The sequence below is a fragment of the Lepeophtheirus salmonis genome, chromosome 3, assembly GCF_016086655.4.
Source record: "Lepeophtheirus salmonis chromosome 3, UVic_Lsal_1.4, whole genome shotgun sequence".
NCBI lineage: Eukaryota > Metazoa > Arthropoda > Copepoda > Siphonostomatoida > Caligidae > Lepeophtheirus > Lepeophtheirus salmonis.
This window is the reverse complement of record NC_052133.2, coordinates 45,895,431-45,918,143: the sequence shown is the minus strand read 5'-3', so window position 1 is coordinate 45,918,143 and position 22,713 is coordinate 45,895,431. Positions and strand designations below refer to the sequence as shown.

Genomic DNA, 22,713 nt, shown 5'->3' with positions numbered 1-22,713 from the left:
TTGTCCCAATATTATCAAAACGCTCAGAACGCTCATAATACATGCAAGCATTGAAAAATATTTGACGGTATCTTATATTTCCTGTAACTCTAACAGGGTTGCCAGATTAGCTTTCAATATTTGGATTAGTTATCAAATGATGAAGATTTGGATGTAAAAAATCAGAACATAACCAAAGTTCATATTGAACCTCCAATAAATGTTAATGAATGTAACAGCGACGTTGATTCTGGCGATGAAGATAATCCAAGTATTGTTAGCCTAAGTGGAAATCACCTCCTAGCCCCCGTACCCTCAGTAGTGAAAGGAGTAAGTAAAGGAGACATTGATGTTGAGCAAGATCATCAAAAAAATATCACTAAGTACAATTTTTTAAGCTCATTGTCGAAGAAGCGAAGAGCTATAAAAAATTTGGAAAATCGAAACAATCCGACAAATAAAATAAAAAATAGACAATAATCTCGATCCCAGTGACAAATTTTAAATAGGGAGGCCATTGTTCAAAATGTTGAATGAAAACTGTTTGAAAAATTTTATTTCAGAAAAGAATATCAGCATTGATGTATCAATGGTGCCCTTTATGGGCGCCATAGTTGCAAGCAATATATTCAGAACAAACTTGTCAAATTTGGTTACAAAATATGGGCAGCAGCTACAACACTTGGTTATGCTGTACAATTTTATCCTTATGATTGGAAGAATAGTAGTTATAATAAGGACATTGGCCTTGGGGATCAGTTATTATGCATCTTGTATCTAAATCACCAAAAGTCCCTGATTCAAATTATCATATAGTTATTGACAACTTTTTTACTAGTGCAAGGCTATTGAGATTATTAAAAGAAAATGGAATTGCTGCTACAGGTACACTTCGAGCTAATAGAACTGAAAATGCATCATTGATAGCTATTGATGAAATGAAAAAAGGCTCGAGACAAATTATCAGTAAATATAATGTTACTCTTGTTCGTTGGAAAGATAATAAAGTGGTGACAGTCGCATCAACACTGTATGGAAAACAACCCATGAAAAGAGCCTCTCGTTACATAAAAGACAAGGGTGGAAGAGTTTATATTGATCAACCAAATTCCATTTCAGTATATGACAAGCACATGGGTGGTGTTGACAGGTTGCATCAAAACATAAGCAGTTACATGATAAATCTTCGATACAAGAAATGGTGGTGGCCACTTTTCCGCTTTTGTGACGATATATCGATCAACAATGCATATCAACTTGATCGATTACAACCTCATAATCAAATACAAAAACGGCTTTTTTTTGTAGGGCTTAGAAGAGAAATTGTTAAAGTTTATTATTAAAGATTTCAATCAGAAAAAACTATACCTCCTATACTTCCAACATCACGAAGCATACAAAAAGTAATAATAGATATTCGTTACGATCGAAGAGACCATTGGATTGCAAAGGGAAATCAACGACAATGTGTTCAATGCTCTAAGACTAGTAAATATTTTTGTGAAAAGTGCAATGTAAGTCTTCATCCTGATTGTTTTAAGGATTTTCATACAAAGTTGTGTTAATAATGTTTAAATATCTAAAAATTCAAATATATTTATTTGTAGAAAATTACAGAAGATGAATATACATATATATCTAAATATTGAAAAGCTTCTAAGACATTTATTTTTCTTTTATAAAAAAAATATTGGATGAACAATCATAAAATAATCTAATATTTCTTAAAGAAGGGAAGAAGAAAAACACATACCCTCCTTTTACCAGCGTCAGTTTAAACTGACGCTCATTATTTTGGTCCTGGGAAATTCAATTATTTTTTTGGATTCAATTAAAACTGAATCTACCATTTACTCATAAAAATACACCAAATTACAAATTTTCATGAAAAAATTCGGAGATGGGAAAATATTATTAAAGTTGAGGGCTCAAATATTGAATACAATTTTTGCCAAGGACTTTTTTTGATGATTTTGTTAAATAAATGTCCTCACATAACCTCTCGTTTAAATTTTACTTTTGAAAAATTGAAAATAATAAGCGTGTACAACCAGATAAAATCATCCAAGGAACATTTGATCTTTGCATTATTCTCATCCCAAATAAACCCTACATTTAAAATTATTCATCTATTTTTTGGTAACAATTGGTACAATTTGTCTATACAAGTTACAACTTGTATACATCATATACAAGATATTGAACGTTTTAAATAATAATTTCCGGAAATGATTGAAGAATGATGTCTATAGAGTTTATGGATACAATAAAATACATGTACAATATATATATCTTAAATTTTAAATGGAGTTTCATTAGTTGAAGCCACATACTTTTGCTATTCTTTCTGAAGAATTTAAACTTAAAATATTATGTACAAACATTTTTTGCCATTATGGGTTTTTTTTATAGTTCAAATATTTTTGGTTATATTCCTATAAAATGTACGATATATAACTTCTTAGTTTTATTTGAATAAATATACTTATAAAGACAGGAATACTTTGGATTACGAGTAAGTTTAGGAGAATGAGTGCTCATTTTCAATTTTCATATTATGTTATCCGAAAATCAAATAAGGAGAAATATTCTTTCTTTTTTTTCATTATATATATATGATACTAGGTACTTTTGCCTTTAAATATCTTGCCTCTGGACATCTTGCCTTAAAACTAGTTAGCCTCAAGGATATTTTGTCTTAAAATATAAATTAATAATGATATATTTATGTTCCAAAATCTCAATACATGCTAGTAATGGGACGATTAAACAGAAATCGAAAAATAGGGGAACCCCATTGTGCGTATATAAAAAGTGAGAAAAAGTAAACGTATGCCAGAAATATATTTATATTTTGATGAGTTTTTTTCATTTTAAAAATTGTTTTATAACTTTAAATTTTGATTAGTTTGTAATAAAGAAAAAAATCTCCATTTTTCAAATTCATGGTTGTGGTAGATAGATATTTAACACCCTCAAAAAACTCTCTGAAACAAAGATAATTAATACTAAATTGAGTTAATAATTCAGAATAAAATGAAATATAATTCTAAAAAAATTATATTTGAGGTGAATCAAAAAAATTAAATCAAGTGGAGGTAAATAAATATAACTATTAAAATATATATGTATTAAAAAATCAAGCATTTTCTAAAGATATAATACATTTTACCACAGGATAATTCTTTTATATACAAAGGATGTCATTAAACAAAACAAAACGGTTTAAAAGTATTACATCATTTCCAAGTTTTCCCCCTTACGTCATAGTTAATTGAAATTATAGTACGAGTATATCTAATTATTTATCGTTCTTCTATTATAAACTGAGTAATTTGTTGGATTATGTAGGGGAGAACGACAAAGTTGTATGATTTATATTACTCGTTGGTACTTCAACACAGCAAATCCATCAATTACATTGATTGATAAGATCCATCAAATGGTTATGGGTAATTTTGCCTCAAAAATGTTTATAGTCTTCGTTTTTACAAAAGTGAATTTCGCAGTTTTTTTGTAATACATGAGTTTCGTTACCGAAATGATTTCATCTCGTGAGATTCGACGAACTAAGCACTGCTGTGAAAAGAACAAGCTGATTCAGTTGGAATGAGCAAAGAAGATTCTAAATTTTCTCAAGGTCAACAAAATTTAGCTCTTTTCTGATGTTGTTTATTTTTTTCAGTTTTTTCAGACCCATCAAATGGATATGGGTAATTTTGCCTCAAAAATTTGTATTGCCTACGTTTTTACAGAAGTAAATTTCGCATATTGGAGATTTTTTTGCAAAACATGAGTTTTTCCACTATAAAACATAAAATTGAGCAAATGTAATACAGATTTTTTGTTGTAGTTTTATTGATGCTCAAGAAAAAGGGCATTGTTGCAACTGTCCTAATAAATTCTTAGGAAAAAAGGAAGACATTGAAATATTAACAATGATCAACAAAATTGGACGTTCAGTTTTCAAAATACAGTGGTCTTAAAATTTATCAATTTTGGAGATTGTTATAAGACATAGCTCAAACTTTAAACTTATATTATCTTTCTGGGAAAACAAAACAACAATAAATTATATATTAAAAGCGTTATGAATGTGGTTTCCATTTGTATATTTTGCTTGGATTGTCACGATACAGCATCCAACAATGTCAAACATCAAATTTCCATTCCAAAATACTTGGTAGTGATTCAGTCAGATCAACCATGAATCTGAAACATGGTTATAAATAGACCGTTGATGCCGTGACAGTTACAGAACGGACCGTCAACTGAAAAGAATGTAGTTAAATCAAGATTCCGCTTTTGGTCGTAGCTAATGTGAACTTTGTGTTCAACTAAATTGTTTTTGCTTTAGTTGAAGCCAGAAGTTTTTTTTTCTTTGGAAAGGCAAAAGTTTCTAAGAAGATTATTAAAATGTTATTGGTGGAGGATTTTACACTCTAAAGTTGTGCCTTGGTAAGTTTAATTTGTGTCTTCTGATGGTACAGAACCCCAAGTTGCATCTTTAGGACTTTCCTTGTCATCAACAATATAATTTATCCATTCATGTGGGGTATTGAAATGGGCAATGAATCATTGTTTTAGTGGTGTACGTGCTGACTCTATGTTTGGATCAGATGCTTGTTCTTGGCAGAAAACCTTATTAAGTTCACACTGCAGAAATAATACTCATCATAATGATTTTTTGGCTCCCTCTATATCATGGGTAAAAAAAATTCCAATGAAGATTTATTTTGGTCTCCCGCAATCCTGTAATCAATTTAAACAACCGAACATGTACGATGTAGCACCCATGGTTTACCTTGTTCATCTAAATTGCTACCAAAATATAGCAAATATAGTATTTTTTTTTTTTAATCGAATGTAATACTTCGTCGCTGGTTTTTAGTTGTGAACTGTCTTTACACATTGTCTGGATTATTTTTACAATGTCAGGACATATTATCTAACTTCAGCACGATGATAAAAATTTTGATACTCGTAGATTAATTTTAATTTATCTGAAAAAAAATATCATTTTAATATGAGGAGACTTTATTAAATTTATGAATTTACTGCAAATAATTAAGTAAACTTATGTAAAACAAAATTTGGGTCGTCCTAAAACTATACGTGTTACAAGAAAAAAAAGAATATTTCTAATCAACGTCATAAATGAAGTAAGATACACTCAAAATGGGAACCTTTATCTTTGCATTATGCTTAGCCAGAACCCTTACTGCTGGGGAAATATAAGACTTACTAACATAAACTAAACATATTTCAAAGTTGTTTTTAATCATTTATAATGCATATATACTTGCCTGTCGTGAGGGTCATACCAAAAGTAGGTGTCGATTAGAGCCCAAAAACTCTTGACAACGTCAAAAAAGAGTGAAGGAAGTCTTTTATAAACTTGTCATCAAAATAAAGTTGAAATTTATTAATATTGTGAAATTTGGAACCTTCTGATAATGAGAACAATCGTTATTTTTTTTAGGGTTATACAAAAGAAAATTGTCTCTTTAAAAAATGCACTCCTTAAATTAGTTGTGCCTGACTAACAACATAAAGGTTAATAAATAATTAGTCTTCCCTCAAAAAATTTCCATCGTAATGGGTTTATCTCTTCCAAACGATTGGAGAGAGGGTAGATATTGTTTTTTGGATACATGGGTGGATAACTTAATTGATATAAAAGATACACAGATACGCCTGAGTTGATAAATAACTTAATCTTATTTTCACAGTTCTAAATACCATGTGGCTCATTAAAATGTGAGCATTTTGGATTTTAAAATTCAACAATATATAATTTTATTAATTAACAATAGAATTTCAACAAAATTAATTCTATAAATAGATGAGTATCTTAGCTCTTTTAATAATTTCAATATGCCCGTGCTTAGGAAGCCATCATTACCCTTAGGGGCTATGATAGCTGCAGGATGTGAAAGGACTGGCACCCACTGTGAAAGTAATCCTCATTCATGGTGTACCGGTGCTGGTTGAAAGTGGTTTTTTAGGGCCTATGTATTTGTATAACGGACACTGCAGGCCTTTATCTCGACCTACACCCAAAATATTTAGTCAAGGAGGTTGGCATTATAGCTGTAGGGGGTCCAAAAGTGTCAAAAGAGTGTGTAAAAGAACTCAAAAGACTAATTCCAAGGAGTCTTGCAACGAATGAGATGGATTTATCTCATTTCTGGTGTCAAAAGGGGCCTCTTCACCCTACAAGTCTCTTTCCACCCACTTTTTTTATACCTCTATGCACAGTCTGGTTTGAAATCCTGAGATCTCTTCACGGGTCTCATGGCCTTGAGAGGATTGACCTGGTCTGTTTCCTTTTATTCTTCTGGGTCCAGTTCGGCCTTTTTGAGAGAGCCCTTCTTCCTCTCTAATGTTTTGGCACACGTTGTTGTATTCACTTCATATTTTTATGTTTTTCCCTATACTACTAAAAGGTCTGTGATTTCTTCTGCATTTAAATCTGTGACTTAGGAACGTATAGTAGGATTTGCTAAACTGGCCACAGAATTTGAATTTATTAATACTTAAGACCGTCGCAAAATTCAGTCCAATCTCCTAAATCCAGCTTGACCATAGTACAAGGCATAATCCGGTGAGAAGTTGGAACAGACTTAACCCATAGTCCCTAAGAGGTTGGGAACAAATAATTGGTCGAATATACGATTTAAGGTTTTAATAATCTTCTTGAACAACATCGATTCGTCAGCTCATCTTACCTGTTCTTGAGGTGAGATGCATTATTGATTCAGGACTTTGGATTTTAATATGTTATTGGAAGAAGTAGGATCAGCTGAATGTCCATACTTCAGAATAAGAAAAGGGAGCGCAGATATGTACACCCATATTAAACTTATCTGAAGTATCAATGACTCCATAAGCTTAAAAAATGGACAAGGATCCCTGGATTTTGGCAAAACTATTTTCTAAAAATTGTGGGACAATCAAGCACAGCGGAAAGATCATTACATGGAGTTATAGTTATTTTAACATTTGAATTCGGATTTAATAATAAAGAAACACGCCACATAGACTTACTACCGTAAACTGAATCTATTTCAAAGCTACTTTTTAATTTTATAAATAGTTCGACTAAAGCGTCCTACAAATAGAATATCTGCAAACTTTGTTGAAAGAAATAAAATATCAATGAGGTAAACTTAGGACAATAAATACATTATGTTACTTATCAGCTGCATGGACATCAAATACGGTATATGATATATGGTTGTATTTTAATGCATTTATATATTAGTGATAAATGATTATTTTAATCATTTATCAGTAATACCGAGTCTACTATTATATGTAAAGTGATAAAGCTTTTGATTAATAGCCTTTATGTATGAATTGAATGTGTTTTTATTGATAGTTACTAATATGTGAAGGTTGATATTACACATATTTTGAATAAGGAATTATGTAAATTATTTTGCATCAACACAAAGCAATTTTCAAGATCAAAATTTATAGGCGATTATAAAAGTCAACAAATGGATGGAAATAATGTATTCCTGATTACTCTTACCACGATAAACATGAAAATAACCTATGAATCCAAAAATATTCGTTTTGTCGCCTACAGAGAGCAACATTTCATAAAGTATCTATGAGTTTTTAAAGCTTAATAAATATTTTTTTAAATAACAGATCTTTTTAAACTATTAATTTCAAATGTGTTTCTCTATTTATTATGAAGATGTTTCTTCGCTTTATGGCAAAAATGAGGAATGGAATTGATTAGACTTACAACGAGAGTACATTTTTTGTCTGTTTTTTTTTTTTTTTTTTTTTTTTTTTTTTTTTTGTTATTCCAAGTTACTTTATCCGTTTCAAAAACAGATACAGCAAATATTAAATTGAGTTTTGATATTTATGACGCTGAAAAATATATTTAAAAATTAATATATGTTCTTTTCCTATTTTTAGATCTTTTGAGACTAAATCTTGTATGTAAATATTTTTCAAAAATACACAATGTATGCCACGCAAGCAGAAGCTTATAACAGAAAATTTCTATTTAATAACTGGGTGGTCAATTGAAATCTGAATACTTACTAATTTGATAATTAATGAAGGCTGAATATTGAATAATGAATTATTTCCATTCGCGCAATCCATGCATTTGGTCGTCTCCGGAACCACCTTCTACGCCGTCAGCAAGTCTGAAACGTTGGCGAGGATGAAGGGCTTCGTCAGATTTCGGGTTTTCACAACAGACTATCCAGAGAGCTATAAGCAAAGAGGGTGGAAGGAGCCTTGTAGGATGGAGAGGCCACTTTTGACACTAGAAATGAAAGAAATTCATCTCTTTCGTTGCATGACTTCTTTGAATGACTCTTTTAAACTCTTTTTGAGCCTTTTGGGGACCCCACAGACATGATGCCAAAGTCCTTGACATGTACCTATGGGTACAGGTCGAGGAGAATGCCTGCAGTGCCCTTCATTCAAACAGTAAGGCCCTCAAAGCAACTGTCAGCCAATACTGGGACGCCATAACAGAGTAATACATCCACATCAAGTACCAGGCCTTCCGCCTCCTCCCTAAAGCCATCATTGTCACTAATGATGGGTATTCTATTCAAATTTTTAGAATGAGTTAAGATATCCAAGAAAACTTTAAGTCTTTCGCTTTTGAAATTGGAGCCCAAAACATTGCCCATATTTTTCACTTTAATTTTTGAAATCATTTAATTGTCGGGTTTTTTAGATCTTCCAAATTAATGCGATAAGGACAATCCAAAAAATGACTATATAAAGGACCAACCATACTTGCAGTCTTGGATCGCCGTCAAGTCTGTAGTTTCCTCTTATGCAATAAATATATATTTATCCTCATATACTTAATGGATCTTTTATAACACTTCTTTACTTAGAGACTTCATTTGGTAATGGAAAAGCGAGAGTGAATCACATTTCCAATGTAAAGTTCTATGAACTTAACAATTTTTGGATGTTTCTCAAAATAGATTTTAATATTGCAGTAGACAAGCCTTTTGGTGATATAAGTAGTAAAATTAGAAACAATTATGCAATATGAATACAGTTCCAAATTTCTCATTCTAAGCTATGATCCTAAGATTACAAAACGGTATGTCAAAAATCTAGAAGAATCTTCTGCACTCAATATATTTATTACCTAAAGTATTAGTGAATAAATAATTTATAGTCAATTTACTTATATTAATAGATCTTATATAAATATAACATATTAATGAATTTTGAAATAAAATAATCAATTCATAATTATTATTAGACATTTTTTTTTAATTATACCTTTAATAATAAGAATATTATTGGACTAATTATTATTTTTTATTGGTAAAATGAGAATTATCTTTGCATAACCACAATTCAAAAACTTGTTTGAAAATAAATGTAATAAGTCTATTATATGTAAACCATTTGATCATTTTAACATGTTTAAACGAAGATTTTAAACAATCAAATTAACATAAAATCCATTTTTACTTATTCAATAAAAATTTCATTTATGTTTGTATCAATATGTATAAATTTAAATAACGTGCTTTTTGTTGAATTTTAGAATTTTGTTGGTCTTGACGATATCAATGAAGTTATTTTTGATTTTCGTCATAATATTGAATGGGATTCTTTCCAATAACAAATAATAATAATGTTATAATTTATTATTCACAAATATTTTTTTTTGATTTTGTAGGCACTAAGGAGCCCAACTATAGCCACCTAGACTACAATTTTGTATGTCGATTTTCGGCACTAACGTTTATCTACTCAGAGTTCAAATCCGATAGCACGACGTGATTTTTATTTTGTCTCACAATCTTTCCTCCAAAATAGAAAAAAAAAGTTGTTAAATCATTTGGTTAATTATTTACAGTTATAGGACTTTTCTCCAATAAAGTGGGGGAATTGTTGACAGCTTTAAGAGAAATTTTATCAATTAACGTTCAGAATACTAATAAACAAATTTTCCAAAAAATCAACGACTGACAACAAAACATTATATAAATTTCCATTTCAATGGGACAATGCCTTAATAAATACAGTCTTTCCTATGTTTTTAGAGACTCTTGGATCTGAAACCTCTACTTTTAAAATTTTATTTTATTTCCCCTTATTAGAAATGTATTCGCTTATTGCTTTTTTATAAAAACTAGGATTTTTCGACTATTACGATATATTAGTGGTACTAGAATATTGACACATATGAAACTTTACTACACTAAATAGGTATTGAAATAAAAATATTAGACTACCAATGGCGTAATCTCCTTATGAACTATGTTTTGTTCTTTTTTAGGTCATAAAATTTTGGAGCTGTTCCCCAACTTTCAAAAGAATTTTTTTAAAGTATGTAAATTGACTTGAATAGCATTTTATCTTTTTACTATTAGTCAAAAAAGTACCGAAAAGTATAAAAATATCGTTATCAATATTGGTACCTGAAAGAATACAAATATATTGGTATAGCAACCATAGTAATCCAACACTTTGGATGAAAGTAGGTGTCTCACCTCATGTCAGTTTTCGAAATTATTTAGAACCAAAGAAAAGGTTTGACTTTGTGTTGTGAAGTTTGAACTAATAAAAAAGGTTTAATTAAGAATCATACATTTAGCATTGATAAAATTGTAATATACATTGTTACCTTTATTGTATATCGCAACAACCTTTAAATATAGGAACAAAATATTTTTGAATAGCTGAATTAGTTTTGGGAAATACAATTTAATAGGCATTATTCTTAAATTTTCGAAATTTAAAATCCCCAACTTGTTCATAAAAAAGCTTTCAAATTCAGATATTTAAAAAAACTTGGAATCTATATATAATCACTTTTTTTTATTTAGTGCCATGCACGAATTGTTTAATTTAAAATTAGTTAAAGTTTTAATGAAGGGTATTAAATAAAATTTAAATGTTCAATGGTTTTAACTGTAACATAATTCTTTTTTTAAATTATAAATGTTGTGTTTTATAAGGAAAAAAACGATGTTTAATGTGAACCATATGTTCACTTTTGCCAATTTAGTATTTTTATTTTTATTACACACTTAAAAAAAGCAACAAAAAAAATGTGTATAAATCTCTATTCTTAAATTTTAAGGAATGGAGAGTTTTATTTTTTAAATGAAATTACAGAATGTACCGAATTTTTCAAATATATTTATTACACACACATAAAATTAAATCACAATATGTGATCTTTCATTTAAGAGCAAGGAATGCAAACATAAAGTTGTCGTCCAACTTCACGGCTTGGAAAAGAACAACCCCAAGATGTTTAAGCCCTTTAAAGTTTTGAAGATTAATATAATCTTATTAAATGCACCGAATACAGATACAAGAGACAAATATTGTCCTCGAAGTGGTTGTTTACAAATAGCACGGACTAAGAAGTACATCAAAGTCAAACGAGAGGGGATTTGGCGAAATCCAAAGAAAAACCTCCGTAAAATGACCATGGAGCTAGACAATTATGAACAAACTTGTGAAGAAGGACCTGAAGATATTCCCTTACCTTTATCGGAAGAGACAGCTCCTATCGGTCAAAATCAAAGAAAAGAGACTTAGCTAAAGCAAGAAACTTATCAGTCTGTTGAAGTTGGGCATGGCTCTCAACATGATCTTTAGTGAAACTCACAAAATGATCTGATTTTGCTTATAAAAGGATCTGATGCACCCTGTACAATCTATGGGACATAGAGATAGATTTTGGTGAAATCCAAGGAGGAACCTCCGTAAAAAATACATCCAATGTTCAAGCACATGGAAGAATATAAAAGAGGTTTTTTAGCATGCTAAGATTAGCTCTCCAAATGCATTAAAATAATATTTGTTATGAAAAATAGATCGACAAACTTCATGAAAAATTTGAACTAATTAGCAATGCTTAGAAAAGTTATCTCAGTCTAAAATAAAATAAAGTTCAATTACTTAATTTATTGATTAAAATTTGAATATGAAAACTTTTTGTATCAAGTAAAGGCCAGAAAAAGTTCAATATATTTACAATTTGTATTTATTAATACCTCAATTACGATTTATTAAATGGATATAGCTTATAAAGTATCTTTATACGAAAAAGGTCGGCAAAAAGGTCGAAAAAAGATCTACTGTATCCTAATATAACCTGTTCTATCTACTTCAAATAATAAACTCACCATTTCGAATAATTTGGGACACATAAATTGTAAATAGGGATATCATTTCTTTTACGATCAGACCGATAAACATATAGCAAAAAATGTAATTTATAGTTGCCTTTCTTCTTTTTGACCAATTAGCACCAAATACTAGTAAAAAAATAATAAAATATTTTGGATTTAAATTTGATTAAACTAAATTACTTGCTTTTCAAGATTTCTTGTAACACCAAGGGCTTATTTGATATTCAGGTCAAAATACTTATTTTTGTCAAAAATCATAAAATTTCAAAACATTAAAGCCGTTAAGCTACCTGTAAATATTTTTCAAAACCGTTCAAAATTGATATACGATATTTTTAGAATAAGAGAAAAAATTTAAGTCCGTCAGAGCTCAACATTTCTCAAATTTGAAAAATAAGCTCTACCCTAATGTACAGGACAAAAAGTTGGACAGTACCGATTTAAAGTTTTCTATTAAGGACAAGTACAACTATATTAATAACCATACAGCATATTTTCAAATATGGATCACCCAATTTTACTGTTGGGTGAATTATGTTATTTTATTTAACACCGAATAGGGAAAAAAAAATTCTGATTTAATTAAGATATGTCGTATAAAAAGGTCATTACAATATAGTAAATATTTTTGTCTAAAAAATGTCATTCAATTAAATATAAATTGAATAATTAAATGTCATTTTATAAAAAAATGCATATATTATACAAAAAAAGTCAATAGGTAGACAATTGGAACATTTTAAGGTACCGACTCCGCAGCCCTGGTTATAATTGAAAATAAATTATTTACGACGTCATTTCCATAAAAATAGTGTAAGTGGACGCGCGATGCCACAAAGAATCAAATTTGCATATTAAATTATTAAGTATTATTTCATGTATACAATGAAAATGCACAAAAATGAATTATTATTTGTTAAATTGTTAAAAGTATAGGAATAATATCTTAAAGCATGCCGTGACTATCGTCCCTGCCGTATAATATGTGTTTCTTCAGAAACCTTACATATTGGAAGAAATCAATAAATAAATAATGTATGCTGGTATAAATATCTGACTTCAAGTCAACTTCAAAATCAAATTTGGGTGAAAAGCCTTATACTAGAAGTCTAAGTAGATTTTCAAGTCTTTGGTCACATTTACAAGTCAATGAATATTTTAATCAAGTTCTTTTCGAGCCATTATATATTTTATTTTGTTCAGTTTGAGTCCTCAAATTTATTTTGATTTAATTTAAAGTCCATAGTTATATTATAGTGTTTAGGCTCTTTTGCCTTTACTACAAAGAAGCTTTCAATTGTTCCTCGATTTTCGAGTCTACATCGCAACTCTTTGGGAATTTATGTCAAGTAATATCAAGGGAATCAAGGGAAAGTCACATTTTTATCAGTGATTTCCAGATGTAAGATAAAGTATTTTTACTGCAAGTCCAAGTCGAGTCAATGTGTATTTGCTCACATCTTCAAGTCCTTGATTTTTTTCGCAAGTTAAGCACAAAGTATAATTAAATATTGAAGAAAAAAAAATTAAACACTGTATTATAATATTATTTATTTATATAAAAGTGTTTTCTTTATGCTGAAAAATGAAGCAGAAACATTAAAATTATGTAAAAATAAAAACTCAATCTGCAAATTTTTTATTTAAGATATCCAAGGCGATTTTTTTTACAATAAAAAACAGAAAAAAGGCATTAAATCTTGTACAGAAAAAATGTTTTGAAAGGTTTTTCTATGAAAAATTGTAATAGATGTTTTTCAAAGTGAGTTCAAAGTAAAGTAAAAGTAAACGTTTTTTCCCCACATTTCTGCCTTTCCTGTTTACATGACTATCGAGAAGTAGTTTTTACCTTTATTGTTAGAATTGTATAAAATATGAACTACCAGTTGCAAAAAAGAAAATGAGCAGCTTACTTGTCATGACTACAATTAGCCGTGAGAGGAAGGAAATGTTTATAAATCCAACTCAGTATCTAGCAAGGGCATGGTCGTTTTTTGAATGTTCCTTTAATTGATCAGATGGAGCTGCATTGATTAAATATAAGTAAACATTATACTATTACATTTACTCCAACTGACCTAGGAATCTAGTATGAAACCCCTTTACATAAAGTATATTTCTTTCTCTAGGAATGACCAAGGCGTGGATCTACGCACATTGAGTTCAAAAGAATAAATTTACCCGAGAGTGTTGTCCATTGAGCCGTTTTTAATCCATCAATTTTATATTATACTCTGAATACAGCAAGGACTAACCCTTTTTAACCCCACAACCAATCCTCCTTGTTACTTTCCATTATTTATTAACTCATGCACTTCATACTTACAAGCTCCATTCTCTAAAATTAAAGAAAAACGTCTGCTGATAAAAATACAATGCCCCTTTCCAGGTTCGTAGGAGTTTGAAGTTAAGAGTTAGATCGATAGATTAAATGTTGAAAATGGATTTTAAAATGCATATACATATATTCGTATATATATTGGTTTTTACATAGAAAAACAGTAACCAAAAAAAATTTCTCTTAATATTTAAAATATGTAAATGACATTATTTTCGGATAATAATTTTTTGTTTGATTTCTTTTATGACTTTAAAAAAAAATCTTTATTGATTTTCTTTACAGCCGAGAATAATTATTTTCTCAACATATTTTTATACATAAATTTGTTGAAGAATATTAAGGAGGCATACATTGAGCTTTTACTGTGTTTAATAAAATTAAATAAAACTTTCAAATACTTCCCTGGACTGTTTATCCTCAGCAGAGATGGAAATATCCTTGTAATGTCTATCATATTATTGATTTACTTTCTATATAAATCTTTAATAATTATAAATAGTCAAACCTTGTATAACGGTGACTTAATTTTAGCGTGTAAAGGCACTAAGTGGCAATATCCACTTTCCAGATAAGAGTTTTGTTACTTATAAAAACGATATTATGTTTGTATCATTACCAGCCGTTACATAAATTATTATGCAACGTATGGTTTATAAACCAGACAGCTTTTATAAATTCACTGTTTTAAGGTTACCTAGACTGTTACCAACAAAGCAAAAAAGGAAAGACCAGCAATAGACTTAAAGGCCCCCCATTTGACAAATTAATATATAAGATATACATAATCTAATATCTTAATATATTTACATGTATGTACAAAAAAAAATGTACAACTGACATTTTTTTTTTCATTCCCTCTCTGTCTAAGGATAAATGTTATCCCATTTCTAAGGATGTCATTTTTTTAAGCCAAGGAATAGCTCGGACCAAGCAATCTTTAGCATTACCATACTTCATTATCTATGAACTAACGACCTTATTATTTAAATGTTCTATCCTCAAGAATAAAAGAATAATGATACCAGCTTTGAAAAATAAAAAAGTAACGGCTCCATAAGCTAAGGAGATTATTCTTGCACAACCCCTGTGTTATATTGGAGATATTAGAAGGATCACTATCTTGTTAAAAGTTATCGTCTATGGAATGGGAATTCGCATATAGAAGAAGAAGACCTTTCTCCAGGATGGTGTTTATGAACTCTAAGCTGTTAATTTTGACTCAAGGGCAAATACTAACTATGATTTTTACGTCCCATAGATTCTACAGGGTGCATCAGATCCTTTTATAGGCAAAATCAGATCATTTTGTGAGTTTCACTAAAGATCATGTTGAGAGCCATGCCCAACTTCAACAGACTGATAAGTTTCTTGCTTTAGCTAAGTCTCTTTTCTTTGATTTTGACCGATAGGAGCTGTCTCTTCAGATAAAGGTAAGGGAATATCTTCAGGTCCTTCTTCAAAAAGTTTGTTCATAATTGTCTAGCTCCATGGTCATTTTACAGAGGTTTTTCTTTGGATTTCGCCAAATCCTCTCTCGTTTGACTTTGATGTACTTTTTAGTCCGTGCTATTCGTAAACAACCACTTCGAGGACAATATTTGTCTCTTGTATCTGATTCTATTAATCTTCAAAACTTTAAAGGGCTTAAACATCTTGGGGTCGTTCTTTTCGAAGCCGTGAAGTTGGACGGCAACTTCATGTTTGCTCTTAAATGAAGGATCACAAAAAATGCTGTTAAGAAACTTTGTTGACGATTGATCACATATACAAGAATGAAATTTTTACAATATCTTGAAACTTCTATGAGAGATATAAGCTAGAAGATTTGTTACAGTATTTAAGGTCCATACTATATATAAGAGGATTAACAATTTGCTCCATAAATTGTATTTACTCATTGCTTCCTATAATGAGTGTGACTGCATTTAATACACAATATATAAGAAAAGGACCATGGTATCGAGTGAGAGAGTCAATAAATTTGTCACTGATATTCCCTATTGACAACCAAATAACATTACTGTCTATAAAAATATAAGTTCTTCCTCAAAAATCTATCGTATTCAGAAAAACATGTCTAAATATTATTTTACATTGTTCAAGGACAACTGAGTTGTGTCAAAGTATACATAATAAAATGGAAATTAATTTATGAAATACTTGGTCCGTCAACACAAAACCTAGCTGGTAAAGATTTTTCTAAAATTAAAAAAAAAAATAACTTCCTTTTTATTATACGTGGCAATCAAGCTGTAGAAGGAGTATCGGCGTGAACGTGGCTTCATTGTATTGTTCTAGGAGGTAAAATCGAGGACTTGACTTTAAATCAATCTGAATTACTTAGGGGTGAATATTTCAAAATGCATGGTTGCGTTATCAAATGATAATTTTTTTAGGGGATATTACGGTTAATAAATATATATTTTTTTAAACTGCCAGTATAGAGGCGCAAAGGGGAAGGGGTCTGATTTGCTCAATGCCCAAGTGAGTATAGAGAAGATCATGAAGATGGAAAGATGTTCTAGAGCCTTGTTTACAAGATTAAATGCATTTTGACTTCAGGTTAGGACTTGATAGATCCCCTGGCAATAGTAAATGCCGAAAAATTGGGATCACGAAGGATGTGGCCACTGCGATCACCAGAATTCCAGCCAAATGAGGAGGGATAAGAGGAATTTTGGCAGAGCTTCTGATGTACGACATCGGCAAATGGTTTCAAAAGCAACCAATGTCAATTGGGTCAAGAGAGGCCAGAAATTGTTGACTTGGTTAAAGTATTATGAGTCAATCTGCCCACCTTCCTCCCCAGACAGTTCCTCCCTCGACAATGCTATATGGAGCGTAGTCGAAAAGAAAGCATGTTCTACACCTCCACGAAATTTGGATTACCTCAGGGCAGCCGTTGAGCTACAGTGTTTGGCATGTCCGAGGCAACCATCAAAAAGTACTACGACTCCTTTAGGCCCACTTTGGAGGCCATGGTAGCCTCCAAAGAAAATCACTTTGCAAAATAAAAATATATATCAATGAAGTTTTCAGTGATAAAGCTTAAATGTTGTAATCCTTTTCATCCTTAGAAAATTTTAGCCTATCTATTCGTTATCAGAAAGTCCATGATTTTACCTAGCGCACTGTAGAGGCGAGAATATAAAGGGACAAATTTAATTCCAATATTTTATAGTTTCATAAAAAACAATTTCCAGATATTATTTAAAGTCATTAAAATATTTTTTTTTAAATATAGATTTTACACATTTTTACATAAATATACGTAAAAGGAATCAGATGGGGGAAAATAAAAGGAACGAAGGCCATCCGGTCGTGCAATAGGAGGCAGGAGAAGGCGCTCAAGCCCAAGCCTTGATACCAAATATTTCACCTATTCTTATTTTCTCCCTCAGTCCCTCAGACTATTCAGGGAGCGTACTAAAGTAATCTCTGGATTATTTGTCCACACTCTTCATCTTACACAACTTATCAAATAAATATTAAAGGGTTTTTTTAGAAGTAAAGCCAGTTTTATCATACATTGGATAAGTAAAGAGTGTGCATTTGCCGTCTAAAATAAAAATTGGCAATTAGTTTCTAAGTTTTTATTAATACAATTTTTGAAGCCTGGTCAATTATTTTCTAATATACACAAAAACGTTTTTCTAAATTAATTATCATAATTCCAAATTTGCAAAATTCTTTGAAAGCAAATAACTGTTGCTAAAGGGATAAAATTGATGTTATGAGATTTGATGTTATACAACAGGATTAAATTGGTGCCGTTTCTTCAAGCCCTCTAATTGGAACCGGATTGATTATGGAAAAACCTCTTTTTTTTAGACCTTTGTAATATCGTCAATAACTAATTATTCACAGTTATAACAAAAGATTAAAAGTCATAGATAAAGTCAGTCTTAGAAGTAAGTGAAGGTAACATTGGTTAATACTTTCAAAAGAATAGACTAGTTGGATGCAGTTAAATTGCTTAAACAATTTGGAGGAGTGGTTGAGCACTACTCGAAAAAAAAATCTTATTTATTAATCAGTGGAGATGAAATACATAGGTTATAAAGAAATTTGTCTATAACATTGTAGTTAAGGGTGATATCGTCTGACTATCACAGATAGTTCCTTTTCAGGTACGACTTGTAAAACTTCGATTTAAAGGAGTCAAACTACAATGTCAGTTTTTTTTCTTTGATCCCTCTAAAAATTAGTGCAATAATTCAATGATCAAAATTTGGGATTATGCAAACGCTGTTAAGCAAACTATTGCCAGAAATATCTTTATCCACTAGCAATGCATGGGAACAAGGAAGATGTGGTTGTTGCTAATGCATATTTACAAACTAACACGCTTTTTTTAGGTGATCAAGATCAAGGGGTTTTCGTCGGAAGAGTTGAAGTTAACGGAAAGTAATGAAGAAAGACATGCTGTTCAAACAGAAGATAAAAATTCTAAGAACCAGAACAACCTAAGGAAACATTAGCAGAAAATGAGGGAAGAAGTTGATGCTGATCTATTGGAAGACTTTACAGTTCAAGAACCAGAACATCATCAGGATAGTGGTTACAAGTGGAGATGATATATAGGGCTGCATAGTTAAGTACGAATTAGAGGAATTAGGGATTAAGCGGGGAGAAAAGTAGTTATTCAGAGGTTATGGAAGAATTTGAAGGGTTCTCTGAAAAAAAATTAAAGTCCCATACGCTCAAAAAAACGAATAGACTTGTTAAATACAAGAGCTTTTCCTTTGACACTTTATACAACTATATCAATTTTACAATCTAAAGAAAAAAAAATTAAACTATTAAATAAATACAATTGAACATAAGGTCAGATAAAGTTTATATCTAGGTACAATGTAGTGTCAAACATTCATAAAATTATTTTTCAATCATTTTTGGATTACAATATGCAACATCATTTTCAGCCCTTCAGGTAAAACTGATACTTATTACTGTAGGTTAAGCCATAGAACACGAAATTGACTATTAAATATTTTCAACATAGAAGTTAATATTTTTTTCTATTTTTTCTACTCATTAAAAAAATTGCAAAAATATTAGCTTCCATACAAGATCTTTTAATTTAATGTATTTTGGCATGCGTAGAAACATTTTGGATGAGCTTTATTCAAGATAACTTAATAAACAATTTATTTTTTGAATGTGGGAATGTTTTTATCAAATTTTATTTCCTTTCTATTATCATCAAAATAGTTACTTCATTTCAAAATATGGCTTTGAGTAGAAATTATACTAGAAAAGCGTGATTAAAAAAAATACTTTAAAGGCCAAAGCTACTGCAATTGAAAATTGAAAAGATCCTATTCTATATTCTAGAGATTAACCAACAATAATTAATAATTATATAATATATATGTATAATTATTATTATAATCACTCCATCTGACATAGGAATTGTTTTTGAAGTTCATATACATCAATTGTATTTAGATTATAAAAATTCAAGATTGAATAACAGCTTTCACACAAATTGGATAATGTTAATTTATTACAAAATGTAATCAGACTAGTACTTTTACATCTAAAACGCACATTAAATTAATTTTTTAATATATCTCAAAGGTGATTAGAAGGGCGTCTTGGTAAGTATTTTTGTGAAATATGGACGTGTACATATTTTACGTACTACATCCATTTAATAAAAGAAATTTTTCATCATTTATGATTTATTGCATAAAAGATAATCAATAATAATGCTTCAATATAAGAAATAAAGATCACGTAAATAAATTTTGAATGGGTCATTTCTATTACAATAGCCCAAGTCATCTTCACATCATATCCTATTATAGCCATTTTTAATTAAATGTATTTAGATACCTTTTATTTCATAGTGTTGTAACTTTTTTTATAGTATTTGGTATAAGCAAAAAATCAATTGAGTATCTTTAATTAATAATGTAAGGTATTTGTTATCAAAATAATGCAACAATTGAATGTAAAATTAAATAATGTTTTTTTGACAGTGTTATTTATATGTTATATATATATATTCTTTAGATGATAAACTTCCAAGTCAAATGTGTTGCAATATATAGTTCAAGCTCTCACAGTTTAATCACTTGTATCTAAAGTTGGAAATAATAACGACATACCGGTGCATGTAAAATAATGAAAAGATTTTCAGTTAATAATTTTGTAGAAGATATATTAAAAAGTGACTTTTTATAAGTTTTAAACAATATCTTTTAGCTGTAATTTGACATTTAATATAATTTTTCTGAGGTGCACTACGTTGGGCCACGTTGAGAAAGTACCAACCATCGGTAATAAATACCGATATTAATACTAAATAACGCAGGGGAACACTCATTTGGTACAAATGAATTCAAGCCATAAACGATTTTTTTTTTTTTTTTTTTTTTTTTTTTTAAGCGCAGAAACTCAAAACTGACTGCAGTTTTTTTCTCAGTTATCTGAATTCTAAATTCTGTAATTTGGGACTAATCTCGTTTAGAGTCATTTTTTACCATTAAAACAATCCCAAAATTAAAAGTAATAAAACTTATCTAATAGTTTTTCTTTTATAATTAAAAAGTGTTTTTATTGATTCTATATCTTGATCTGAACTCGATATATTTCAATTTTTAGGCTGAAAAATGATGAAAAAAGACAATTTTCTTTAGTCGCTTATTCTTATTTATAATACATAGATATTTTTTTCAAATATATATTTTCTAAAATTATACATTTAATATTTTTCTATAGTATAAGCCATGATATTCCTCATCACTATGTCTTATGAATAAATTATAAGGGTCTAAATAAAAATCTCATTTTTTATCATTTTTCCGCCGAAAAATGAAAATATGCAAGATTTAATTAACGTTTACATAACGTTTTGATATAATTCAATACAAATACTTTGCAGACAACTGTAATGAAAATTGAAGGGATTAATAACATAATCAATAAAAATTGGTCATCAGAACAATACCACTCTAGATAACTAATTTTGTACTATTTAATTTATAATTAATTGTGGAGGAGACTCTGTTTTTGAAACATGTTTTTGTACATCTAATACACAGTTTGACCTTTATTATGGCTTGCATACCTTTTTTCATTTTGATATGGGGGTAATAAACACTACAAATACTTTCTGACAGTATCGTGCTTGGTTAGTTCAGTCGTGAATTATCATGCGTCGAGTATTACATATAGTATCTAATATATATATATATATATACATGAGATACGAGTATATTTTACATTTTTACAGATGAAAGGGAAAAACACGTCGAAAGTGACCAAGAAAATTTACAATGTATAAGGGGCAAATACTATTTCAGTTCGTGTTGCACAACCGTAATTTGAACTATTTTGTTCTGGTGTAGTGGAGGTAAATGATGCGCCATGCACTGGCACGCTCGTCGTCAAAAATGTCGATCAAATCAGGGATAATATGGGACTAGACTGTCATGTTAGTAGTCGTAGCATCGCCAAGGAGCTGAATTTCCATCATAAAATGATTTTGAACCATTTGCTGAAGGTTGGATACAAAAAGAAACTGTAATAGGAGAAGAATCGTGTTTCACTAAGATAACGTCAGGCTGCACACATCTTTGATGATACGCTAGAAGCTCCAGGAGCTCGAATGGGGGGTTCTTATCCCCCCCTACACTCCGAAACTGGCACCAAGTGACTACCAACTTTTCCTATCTATGGCAAATCGCTTGGTGGTAGAAATTTGGCCTCAATAGAAGCCCGTGAAAATTGTTTGGAGGATAATGTTGGATACTCGTAGGAAAAAAGTTATCATATAGGTCGAGGCATACTTGGCTTAAATATGATGATTGTAACACTTCGTATAAAGCATTGAAATAAAGCCAAAAATACTAAATTACTTTTTTCCCAATATTTCTTGATACATGTTTTTGTTACAATAAATTTAATACACAATGTTACTTTATTGTGGCTTACAACTATTCTTCATTTACACATTTGACACCCCAGGAAATTACTCGTGTTTAAATTTGAAGGGAAGTAACGGGGAATTCATAGGTACTGTAACTTAGTCACCAGATATATAAGCTTATGGTATTCAATTTATATTGCAAATACTTACATAGTAGAATTTGCAATTCCTATGGTTGTAATAATTTGTGATTTGGACGATTGATAGGATTTGGAACAAATAATGTTAAATTTGCGATTCATATTCTTATTTTTCACTATTTATTACTGGTATTCCAATATTTATTG

At 30.0% G+C, this 22,713-nt stretch overlaps 1 protein-coding gene across 1 annotated transcript; it reads left to right on the top strand.

The window, feature by feature from the left end:
* Positions 1-743: 743 nt before the first annotated feature.
* LOC121115380 (piggyBac transposable element-derived protein 3-like) lies at positions 744-1,322 on the top strand. Its single transcript, XM_040709601.1, has one exon. It carries the CDS (start codon positions 744-746, stop codon positions 1,320-1,322), a length of 579 nt encoding a protein of 192 aa, XP_040565535.1.
* The last annotated feature ends 21,391 nt before the right edge of the window (positions 1,323-22,713 follow it).